Source organism: Myotis brandtii, unplaced genomic scaffold (genome assembly GCF_000412655.1).
Source record: "Myotis brandtii unplaced genomic scaffold, ASM41265v1 scaffold45, whole genome shotgun sequence".
NCBI lineage: Eukaryota > Metazoa > Chordata > Mammalia > Chiroptera > Vespertilionidae > Myotis > Myotis brandtii.
In genome coordinates, this window is record NW_005367209.1 from 7,001,010 (window position 1) to 7,013,444 (window position 12,435).

Genomic DNA, 12,435 nt, shown 5'->3' on the forward strand with positions numbered 1-12,435 from the left:
AAGACACTGGGGGGTAGGGGAGGCCAGGAGATTGTCAAGGGTGGGGGAAAAAAGGAGACATATGTAATACCCTTTGTAATACTTTAAGCAATAAAACAATAAAAAAAAATAAAAAAAATTCCCAGGTGATTCTAATGTGCAGCCAAGATTGAGAACCACTGCTCTAAACCAACTGGATTTAATTTATATTTTCAGAACATTTCACCCCAAAGCAACAGAATATACATTCTTTTCAGATGCACATGAAACGTTTTCCAGGACAGATCACATATTAGGATGCAAAAAAGTCTCAATAAATTTAAGAACAATAAAATCATATCAAGCACCGTAATGGTCTAAAATTAGAAATCCATTACAAGAAAAAAAAACCTGAAAAACACAAACACATGAAGGCTAAATAATATTTTACTAAAAATGAATAGGTTAACAATGAGATCAAAGGAAAAATTTCAAGAAATACCTGAGACAAATGAAAATGAAAACACAAAATCTATGGGACACAGCGAAAGCAGTCCTAAAAGGTAAATTCACAGAATTACAGGTCTACCTCAAGAAACAAAAAATATCAAATAAACAATCATGCTATCTGATATCAAACTACTAGTATACTACAAGTCTATAGTAGGCAAAACAGCATAGTACTAGCAAAACCAAACAAAACCAAACAGACACATAAATCAATGGAACAGAATAAAGAGCCCAGAAATAAACTCACACCTATATGGTCAAGTACTATTTGACAAAAGAGGCAAGAACATGCAATAGGGTAAAGACAGTGTATTCAATAAATAGTATTTGAAACAGTGGACAGATAACATGCAAAAAATGAAATGAGACCACTTTCTTGCATTATATAACAGATTAAAAACTTAAACGTAAGACTCAAAACCAAAAAATTCATAGAAGAAAACAAAGGTAGTAACATCTCTAACATTTTTCTTAGCAATGATTTTTTCCGATATATCTCCTCACACAGGGAAACAAAACAAAACAAAAACAAACAAATGGGACTACATCAAACTAAAAAGGTTTTCAGAGCAAAGGAAACCATCAGTAAAACCATCAATAAACCATCTACCAAATGAGAGAAGATATTTGCCAATGATAATCTATTAAGGGGTTAATATCCAAAATTTATAAAGAACTCATACAACTGAACACCAAAAAAAACCACACCAAACAATCCAATTCAAAAATGGGCTGAGAATCTGAATAGACACTTTTCCAAAAAGGACATACAGATGTCGCCTTGCTCATTTACAATAGCTCAGTGGATAGAGCATCGACCTGTAGAATGAAGGGTCCCAGGTTCGATTCCAGTCAAGGGTACATGCCTGGGTTGTGGGTTCGATCCCCAGTGGGGGTCGTGCAGGAGGCAACCAATCAATGATTCTCTCGCATCATTGATCTCTCTCCCTCTCCCTTCCTCTCTGAAATCAATTAAAAAAAAAAAGACATACACATATTTAATAGACATATAAAAAGATGCTCAATGTCACTAATCACCAGAGAAATGAAAATTCAAACCTCAATGAGATATCAACTCACACCTGTCAGAATGGCTATCATCAATAAATCAACAAACAATAAGTGTTGGCAAAAATGTGGAGAAAAGGGAACCCTCATGCACTGTTGGAGGGAATGTAGCCATTATGGAAACCAGCATGGAGGGTCCTCAAAAATATTAAAAATGAAACTGCCTTATGGCCCAGCAATTCCACTTTTGGGTATTTATCCAAAGAAATCCAAAACACTAATTCAAAAGAATATATGCACTCCTATGTTCATTGCTGCGTTACTTACATAGCCAAGATATGGAAGCAACCCAAATGCTCAATAGATGAGTGGATAAAAAAGTTGTGGTATATGTATACAATGGAATTTTACTCGGCCATAAAAAATAATGAAATCTTACCATTTGTGATAGCATGGATGGACCTAGAGGATATTATGCTAAGTGAAATAAGTCAGTCAGAGAAAAAGAAATGATTTCACTTACATGTGAACAAAATCAAAACAGACTCATAGATACAGAGAACAGACTGATGGTTGTATGTGTGGTTTGCAAGACTGGGTGATAAAGGTGAAGGAAAGGATTAAGAAGTACAAATTGGTAGTTAGAAAATAGTCCCAGGAAATATAGTTAACAATAATATGATAACTATGTATAATGCCTGGTGGATACTGGAAATATTGGGGAGGGGGAAGCATTTTGTGAAGTATAAGATTGACTACTGTGCTCTATACCTGAAAATAATATTGAATGTAAACTGTAATTAAAAAAATAAATAAATAAAACATCAGTAATTTAAAGAAAGAAAAGAATGGTAGGGAATTAGGGAGTGATGGGTAAGAAGGGGCAGATTCGGCTATTTTAGAGTAGTTTGGGAAGGCCTGAAGTGGTTATGAGGTCTACGTAATGTGAAGAAGTGAACTATGCAAATATTGGGCAAATATTTCTAGCACAGGAACAGCAAGTACAATAGCTCTTAGGAGCTTGGCAGGTTCAAAAACAACACAAAATCCAGTTTTAGTAAAATGTTGCTGAAGAAGGAGGCAAGAGCCAGAAAACTTAGGACTTTGTAGGCCATTGTAGTGAGTGTGGATTTAATTCTGAATGTGATGAGAAACACTATGTGATTGGAGGGCTTTGAACATGGTAGAGAAATAATTGGATTTACATTCTTTTAAAAGTTCAGCTAGCTAAATGACTCATAAACAGCAGTTATAAAGTGGGAGATAATCCAGCGGAATATGGTCTTATGGATGCCAAAACAGTTTTTCAAGTAGAGAGTAATCAGTTCAATCTTATATTAGTGATAGATTAAGTAGGATGAAGATAGAGAAGTGAAACTGAATTTGACAAGATGGCAGCTATTGGTAAACTTTTCAAGATTGGTGAGGAAGCCTAAATAGAGTGAAATAAAGAGGGAAAGAGGAGATAGTAAGATACCGATTCCTTATGTGAAGTGAGGACTTTTACCATAAAGCAGTGGTTCTCAACCTTCCTAATGCCACGACCCTTTAATACAGTTCCTCATGTTGTGGTGACCCCCAATTTCATTGTTACAAATGGAACATAATTAAAGCATAGTGATTAATCACAAAAACAATATGTAATTATTTCCGATGGTCTTAGGCGACCCCTGGGAAAGGGTCGTTCGACCCCCAAAGGGGTCTCGACCCACAGGTTGAGAACCACTGCCATAAAGGAATACATGTGAGGAAGATGTGGAGTGCAAAGTTTGTTTGTTTTTTAAGAGATGGGAGATGACAATTTTCAACATATCCTGGTATGTGCCTCTCATCTTAAAATGAGCATTCAAACTGGCTGACTACTCTCTCCTCTTTGAAGAACTTTCCTCTTGGTTTCCACAACAAAGCACTCTTCTGATTTTCCTTCTATCTCTTGGCTGCTCCATCACATTTTCTTTGCTAGTTGTTCCTCTTCCAACACGAGATCTTATAAATGCCTATTTCCTCACAGCTCTGTCCTTGGAACTCTTCTCTATACTTTAAGTAGTTGATCTGATCAGATAGCTGGCAGTAAGCAGAAACGATATGCTAACAATCCCCACATTTGCATTGCTTGTTTAGACCTCTCTTCTGGGCCTATATGGCATCTCCACTTTAAATTTCACAGGCAATGCAAACTTTCTGTCTAAAACATTTTCCTTTCCATTCAATAAGCTAGCTCTGCCATCCACCCTGTTAAAGTAAGAAATGTGGGCCATTATAATAAATGTGGATGCTTTTCTTCTATATCCAACTCAGTGCAAGTAATATATTCTCAGGCTAAAATGAATGCCTCAAATTTGTTTGCCTTTTTTAAAATTCTGTTGGCCTCACCATAGTCTCTATCCTCTCTCATCTGGATCACAGTAAGCCTCTGCCCCCTGCCAACCCATTCTACACAAAGCAGGCAGAGGGATCTCTAAGAAAGCAAATCAGATCACGTTCCTCTCATATGTAAAAACTTTGGATGGTTTCCCAAGCCTTTAGAGCAATGGGGTGGGGTCACAACATTAGTAACAAAGAAACAGAATTTCCGGAGGATGCGGCCCAGAAATCAGGATTTTAAAAAGATTCCCAGGTGATTCTAATGTGCAGCCAAGGTTGAGAACCACTGCTTTAGAGGAAATCTAACATCCTTAACCTGGCCCATAAAAACCTCCCCCATTCAGTCTCTCTGCTTTCTAGATCTCCCACCACTCTTTCCTTGCTCACTAAACTTCAGCCACTGGAGTCCTTCCATGCTGAGTTCATCCTTTCCTTAGGCCTGTCACATGTTGTTCCTTCATTCTGCTTTTACATAGCTTCCTTCCATTCTTTGCCAGGCCAACTCCTAGTCATCTAGTCATCATTTTAAGTGTTATTCTCCCCAGAGAGATATTTTGTTTCCTAATACTAAATTAGGATCCTAAGTGTTTCTTATCTCTAAAATCAGTTACTCTGAAGATTAAATGAGATTATCCATGTAAAATTCTTGGCACAGTAACTGGCACACATTATGTACTCAGTCAATGTTAGCTAGGATTTTCTTTATTATTCTCACAGAGCACTCTGTTATTTCCCTTGATATTACCTCTCACATTTTGTAATTATTTATTTATTTGAGTTCAGTGACTAATGAGTGTCCCTTCTTTACACCATAAATTCTACAAGGGTAAAGATTACATACCTCCTTTGTTTCTCACGATATACCTTAAACCTAACACAAAATTTCACACACAATTGGCAATAAACAAATACTGAACTATATATTGAGTGAGTGAATAAAAGAATTAATGGTTGATATATCACTAAGTATGTCTATTAAATGCCAATCACAGAGGGCTGTATATCGGGTATTAAAAGGGAGTAATTAGAGACATCTAGCTCAAGATGGTTCGCTGAATCAATAATTTTACTTCTTTCTATTCATCAGCTTTATGCTGATGGGATAAAATGAGTTTATTCCCTGTCCTTGGGTGGCTGGCACAAATTAAAAAATAATAATTTTACTTATTTCTCTTCCCAAAAGGACACTGAAATAATAGAATATAAACATACTAATGAACCAAAAGCATATTGGGAAGGCAGCAAGGGTGGCCTCAGTAGATCAAAACCTTTGAGGGGTTTTTGTAAGACAAAACAGATGGAATTGGACTGCTGAAGAGATCAATCAGAGCCCAAGAACCTACAGTTGAAAGGCAAGTACTGGTTCTACCAGTCTGGGCCTGGAAATACCCTAGAGTCAACCAGGACTGGGGATGAAAGTGAGCCTTGGGGTAGGAGGATGGCATTTAACCAAAGGCCTGCCAAAGCAGAGTCAGTACACCCACAAGCTGTGTAACAAGCTGTGGTGTCCCATCCTGACTCAGCTGGAAAAACAGAGCGCTATCCAGAGTTGGGGGAGAGGAAGTTGTCACAGAGTGCTGATTGCTGCTGCTGCTTCTTTTTTTAAATGCTGTATATATTTTAAACTTTTTATTATGGGAAACTTTCAAACTTACACAGGAGTAAAGTGAACACTAAAATAAATCACTATATACTTATCACTTCACTTCAACATCATCACTATTATGCCAGTTTTTTACATCTATACTAGGGTCCTCTCAACCTCACACTAATAATTCTCTGTTGTGTGGGGCTGTCATGGGCACTGTAGGATGTTTAAGAACATCTCTGGCCTCTACCTAGTATTTGCCAGTAGCTAACCAATTGTGATGACCAATCATCACCTCTAGACAATACCAATTGTCCTCTGCGGGGAAAACTGCCCCGAGTTGAGAACCATTGTTCCATATCCATTCCACTGGGTTATTATAAAGCAAATCTGAGACATATTATTGCAACTGTAATTACTTTAGTATGTATCACTAAGTGATAAGAATTCTTTTTTATTTTCTTCTTTTTTTAATCCTCACCCGAGGATATTTTTTCCAATGATTTTTAGAGAGTGGAAGGGAGGGAGAGAAGGGGGAGGGAGGAAGGGAGGAAGGGAGGAAGGGAGGAAGAGGGAGAGGGACTGAACCTCTAGTTTAGGATAGGTCCCTGTTTGTTCTACTGAAGGGACACCTACTATGAGCACAATGCAGTCCACTCAGTGCTCCAGAGCAAAGCTTAACCAGAGCCCTACAGGTGACCTTCACAAAAATCAAGGAGAACAATGGTAATCCTCGGAAGAAGAAGTGATACAAAAAATAGAATAACTCTTTAAAAATAGCCCGGTTGATGTGGCTCAGTAGTTGAGTGTCGACCTATCAACTAGGACAGTGGTTTTCAACCTTCCTAATGCCACGACCCTTTAATACAGTTCCTCATGTTGTGGTGACCCCCAATTTCATTGTTACAAATTGAACATAATTAAAGCATAGTGATTAATCACAAAAACAATATGTAATTATATATGTGTTTTCCGATGGTCTTAGGCGACCCCTGTGAAAGGGTCGTTCGAACCCCAAAGGGGTCTCGACCCACAGGTTGAGAACCGCTGAACTAGGAGGTCACGGTTTGATTCCCAGTCGGGGCACATGCCCGGGTTGTGGGCTTGATCCCTAGTGTGGGGCGTGTGGAGGGCAGCCGATCAATGACACTCTTTCATTACTGTTGTTTCTGTCTCCCTCTCCCTTCCTCTCTGAAATCAATAAAAATATATTTAAAATATATATATTGCAATTTGTGCAAGAGGGCACTGTTAATTTTTTAAAAGCCACTATAAAACAAGGAGCAATCTCACACCAGCCAGGGTAGCTACTATAAAAAAATCCCAGAAAATACTAAGTGTTGGCCAGGATGTGGTGAAACTGGAACTCTTATGCACTGTTGGTAGGCATGTAAAATGATACAGCTGCTGTGGAAAACACAAAAAAACTTAAAATAAAATTACCAAATGATCCAGCAATTCTACTTCTGGGTACATGCCCCAAAGTCTTGAAAGCAGGATCATGAAGAGATATTTGGACACCCATATTCATAAGCAGCATTAGTCACAACAGCTAGAATGTAGAAGCAACCAATTTTCCATTGATTGATAAATAAGAAAAATGTGGTATACACATACAATGGAATATTTTCAGCCTTAAAAAGAAATTCTGACACATACTACAAAATGGATGAACCTTGAGGACATTATGCTAAATAAAAAATAAGCCAGTCACAAAAAAACAAATACTATATGATTCCACTTATATGAGATACCTAGAGTGGTCGAATTCAGAGAGAAAGCAGAATGGTAGTTGCCAGGAGCTGGAGAGAGGGAAAACTGGGAAATTATTGTTTATTAAGTCTGGAGTTCAAATTTTACAAGTTGAAAGGGTTATGGAGATGGATGATGGTGATGGTTGCACAACAATGTCAATGAACTCAATGCTAGAATTGGATTTACTAGTATGCATTACTATATTACACTAATCATCCAAATTAACACCAGTAAAAATACTTTGAAAGAAAAACTGGTAACAAAAGAACAAATATTGTATGATTCCACTTAAATTAGGTACCTAGAATAGTGAAATTCATAGAGACAAAAAGAATGGACTAGGGGAAGGAGAAATGGGGAGTTAGTGTTTAATGGGTTACAGAGTTTCAGTTTGTGATAATAATATAGTTCTGGAGATAGGTGATTGGTGATGGTTGCACAACAATGTAAATGTACTTAATATCACTAAACTGTACAGTTAAAATGGCAAATTTTATATTATATATATTTTACAATTAGAACAAAAGCTGATTCTACCAATATATTCCAAAATAATTTGGAATACATTTTAAAAATAATGTATTTGAGAAAATAACCAGTTTCTTGGACTTCAAAGAAAGAAAGTAAGGCTGCCCGCCTCCCTTCCTCGTTTTATTCCTTTCTGCCTCCCTTCCTCTTTTTATTCCTTCCTGCTTTGATAATTAAAACACCAGTCATTGCTGTTCAAAGCATCACAAAGGCCAGTGTATAAAACTTATAACCCTTAGTTCATCTGTATAGAAATATTTTGCTCAGCAAACCCTTTATAATTTATAACAAGTATTTCAAAACAACTGCCTCATTTCTCAAAAAACAAATATTTGCCTTTAAAATTAGAACATGACATAAAAATTTACAGCAATACCACAAAAGATCTGCTCTGGTAAAATCATCTTTACATATAGGACTTTAGAGACTGCTGAGAATATGTACTGGTATGCCTCTTCAATTTCCTGTTTGGCCAAAGACAATATACAAGATTATTATTTTTTAATATTTTTATTGATTTTTTTAGAGAGAGAAAAAAGGAGAGGGAGAGAGAGAAACACTGATGTGAGAGCGCAACATCAATCAGCGGTCTCCTGCATGTCCCCTATAGGGATCGAGCCTGAAACCCCCACACATGCCCTGACTGGGAATTGAACCAGCGACCTTTCAGTGCAGGGGACGATGCCCAACAAACTGAGCCACCAGCTAGAGCCAAAATTATTTTTTATCTTAAAAAGATTTAATAGAAGCATCGAACAGACTGTCCAACCTATGAGGGAAGGTGGGGTATGGGGGGGTAAAAGATTAACCAAAGGACTTGTATGCATGCATATGAGCATAACCAATGGACACAGACAGTAGGGGGGGTGAGAGCATGTACTGGGGGTGGGAGCATCCGGGGAGAGGTCAATGGGGAAAAAAGGAGACTCATATAATACTTTAAACAAAAAGAATTTAAATTAAAAAAAAATATATTAGTATTTCATAATTAGCAATAATCTTGATAATTAAGGTAATTTTGTTTCTTTAAAAAAAAATTTTTTTTAATTGATTTCAGAGAGGAAGGCTCGAGAGGGAGGGAGAGATAGAAACATCAATGATGAGAGAGAATCATTGATTGGCTGTCTCCTGCACACCCCACACTGGGGGATCCAGCCTGCAACCCAGGCATGTGCCCTTGGCTGGAATTGAATCTGGGACCCTTCAATCCACAGGCCGATGCTCTATCCACTGATCCAAACTGGCTAGGGCTAATTTTGTTTCTTTTTAATCATAATATTGAAACTACTCAAATCCATATTAGTTAGCTAGGTAAAACAGGGATATATCTGAGGGAAGAGAAAGGCTGAATATTAAGAAAATATACATTAAGTAGAAGGAATCACACATCTTATGTTTAATCTTGAAGCCTACCACTTTGTCTTTTGACTTTCTTGTAAGATTGGTTAAAAGAGCAGTTTTATGGAGAAAATCTATTTGCAACATAAATCTATAAACTTCTTCATTTAATAGTTAGAATCAGGTAAGAGGATGTGACTAGCCAGGATACTGCATTAACTGAATCTAGTTCCTAAGTTTAGGAAAGCAAGAGCAGCAAAATTGAGGAAACTCTGTACACAGTATGGTAACATCTCACTATTCCTCACCAAATACAGTGGCAGATGGATAACACATAAAAGGTTGGAGTACCTACTTTTCTGATTCAAATGCTCCCTACTTAGCGGACTTCATAAGCCTTCAAATGTTCCATTACTTAATTAATGCAGGAAAAATTGTGCACAGTTAAATAATGGAATCAGAAAAAAATACCTCGAAAAGTCTGATTTAATAGGAAATTCATGATGAGAAAGATCGCTTCACAGATTAACATTTTCCAAACTCAAACGCAATTTTCATTTCTTAGGCTGTTGGATGATTTCTTTCTCTTATGTTCTTTATAGCTTTATTGTTGTCCTAAGTAAAACATGCCATTTCTACAGATGTGTACCACATATTCTGCTCTCTGGTGATCAGGGATTTGGCAGTACTGCTCAGACCACTGACACAGCTTCTCTAGTCATAGGGACTTTACACTAAAGGGCTGAAATCCATATAAAGTGATAAAGGGTCGACACTTTGTTGACTAGGGAAAAACAACACAAAGGCTGTATTTTAAAGGTAACTATGGCCTAATATCACCAAAGGGTAATATTAACAAGGTGACATGATCAAGTAAGACACAGTTGTTTCATTACTTGTTAAAACGCATCATAGCTATTAGAATCTGTAATCTACATTTAAAAAAGACATGAGTACTTGTCCCTGTTACTCTTTTCTATGAGGTTAATATGAAAACAACTTTAGGGAAAGTAAACACATAACAGTCACAAATGCACAAGGTTACTACAGACTGTGAGCAAAGGAAACATAACAAATATTATACACTATAAAAGGGTCAGACATAGGGTGAGTGGCTCACCTCTTCTGTCCTTCGTGTCAGAATTACCTGTGTTACAAGTGAAAAATAGAAACATTCATTCAAATTAAAACATTACTATTCAACCTAAGGTAAGACAAAATAAACTCTAGGAATACAGATACATTCATCTTTATATATATTGGAGCTAGAATGAGGCTCCCTCCAACACCTGTGAAACGAGATTTCCCAGATTCACTGAACTTTTAATCAGTGGTTTGTCCTTCTCTGTGAGTCTAAAAACAATGCAGCATCAATACTCATAAAACGTACAAGAATATAGCCCTAGCTGGGTTTGGTCAGTGGTTAGAGCATCAGCCTGCGGACCGAAGGGTCTCAGATTCCATTCCTGGTCAAGGGCACATACCTGGGTGGTGGGTTCCCTCCTCATCCCTGTTTGGGACACATGCGGGAGGCAATCAGTTGATGTGTTTCTCTCACATTAATGTTTCTCTTTCTTTGTTTCTCCCCCTCCCTCCTATTCTGTCTAAAAATCAATGGAAAAATATCCTCGGGTTAGAATTAACACAAACAAACAATCAGTCTTGTGGCAAAATCTACCAATGCTCTCCCAATATCAATCTCTTGTCTTTGGTACAGAACCCAATTTTTTAAAAAAAATCCTCATCTGAGGACATGCTGAGAGAGAGAGAGAGAGAGAGAGAGAGAGAAAGAAACAGAGAGAGAGACAGAGAAACATCAATATGAAAGAACCATCAATCAGCTGCCTTCCATAGGTGCTGCAATGGGAGATGGAACCCACAACCTAGGTATGTGCCCTGACTGGGAATCGAACAGGCAACCTTTCAGTGAACAGGCGAGGTTCAAACAACTGAACCATTCCAGCCTGGCCAGAACCCATTTTTGTTTTGTTGTTTTCTTCAGCTGAGCACAAAGCTACCTAGCTAAAAACTACATTTCTGAGGCTCCTTTGTGCTAGGTGTAGTCATATAAGGAATTCAGCCAGTGGGATGTGTGTGAAACTGATGAAGGCAATATCTGGTCACATCCCTTGCAAAAAAAATTTGTGTTCCCACTGCCTCTGTTTATCCTTTACAGGGGCTGAAACCAGAACCCAATAATGAGAGCCATCTTTAACCAAACAAATGTTGGGATGACAGGGCCACAAGAATACAGGAACTTGGTCCTAGGCGAGGAAGCAAAGTCCTCTATCTACCTCTAGAATGTGATAGGGGCCCTAACCGGTTTGGCTCAGTGGATAGAGCATTGACCTGCGGACTGAAGTGTCCCGGGTTCGATTCTGGTCAAGGGCATATGCCCAGGTTTCGGGCTCAATCCCCACTAGGGGGCGTGCAGGTGGCAGCTGATCAATGAGTCTCTCTCATCATTGATGTTTCTATCTCTTTCTTCCTCTCCCTTCCTCTCTGAAATCAATAAAAATATATTTTTTAAAAAATAGAATGTAATAGGGGAAAGATACTTTTGTCTTAATTTAAGTCACTTAATTTTGCTGTGCCTTTGTCAAAGTAGTTTAGACTGCACCCTAACTTATACAACTAGTTACAAGAACACTTATAGGATATGGTTAAAGCTATACTCATAAAAAAAATTCACAGCATTAAATATATAGTAAGCATTCAATTCAGGAAGTCAGAAAAGGTACAAAATAAATCTAAGAAAAGTGGAAAAAAGAATAAGAATAAAAAAGAAATTAATAAAAAGTGAAAAAGACAGAACTAATAAATACATAATAGCAGGTTCTTTGGAAGAAAAAAAACAATGAGTCATGAAACAGATAAATGGTTAGCCAATCTAAGCAAGAAAAGAAACCATAAATATATAAAATAAATATTCATAGCTATATAAGAAATTGATCTTAGGAGAAACCAAGATGGCGGCATAGGTAAACACGGGAGTTTGCTGCCTCGAACAACCACTTCAAAAATACAACTAAAAGACGGAACGGACATCATCCAGAACCACAGGAAAGCTGGCTGAGTGGATGTTCTACAACTAGGAGGAAAGAGAAAAGCATACCGAGGCTCAGAGGAGGCGCAGTGCTGAAGTAAAATACTAAGGTTCGGAGTGCATGCGGAGCGGGCTGGAGGCTGAGGGCGCGGTTGTCGTTTTCAATCGGGAGGGAGTCTCAGGCTCTGAGCTCCAGTTCCGGGCAAGTCTCTAAGGACCCACACTCATACGGGAGAAGCGGGACTGTTTGGCATCGCTCAGAACCCTAGGGCAGCTTTCTCTCCGTGGGGCTTGCAGCGACTACTGGGACACTGAGAAGCAGAGCCTCTGAGGGCAAGAC

General features: G+C 38.0%; 1 protein-coding gene across 6 annotated transcripts in view; it reads right to left on the minus strand.

Moving 5' to 3' along the window:
* Positions 1-12,435, minus strand: part of PTPRA (protein tyrosine phosphatase, receptor type, A) — a 90,993-nt gene that overhangs the window by 47,178 nt on the left and 31,380 nt on the right. For 5 of the 6 annotated variants that reach the window (XM_014546511.1, XM_005874712.2, XM_014546510.1 and 2 more), the window contains one exon: positions 10,170-10,196. The exons of the other annotated variant lie outside the window; for it this stretch is intronic. In XM_014546511.1, the coding sequence (XP_014401997.1) occupies positions 10,170-10,196 (27 nt within the window). The remainder of the gene's footprint in view (positions 1-10,169; positions 10,197-12,435) is intronic. 6 annotated transcript variants of the gene reach the window in all.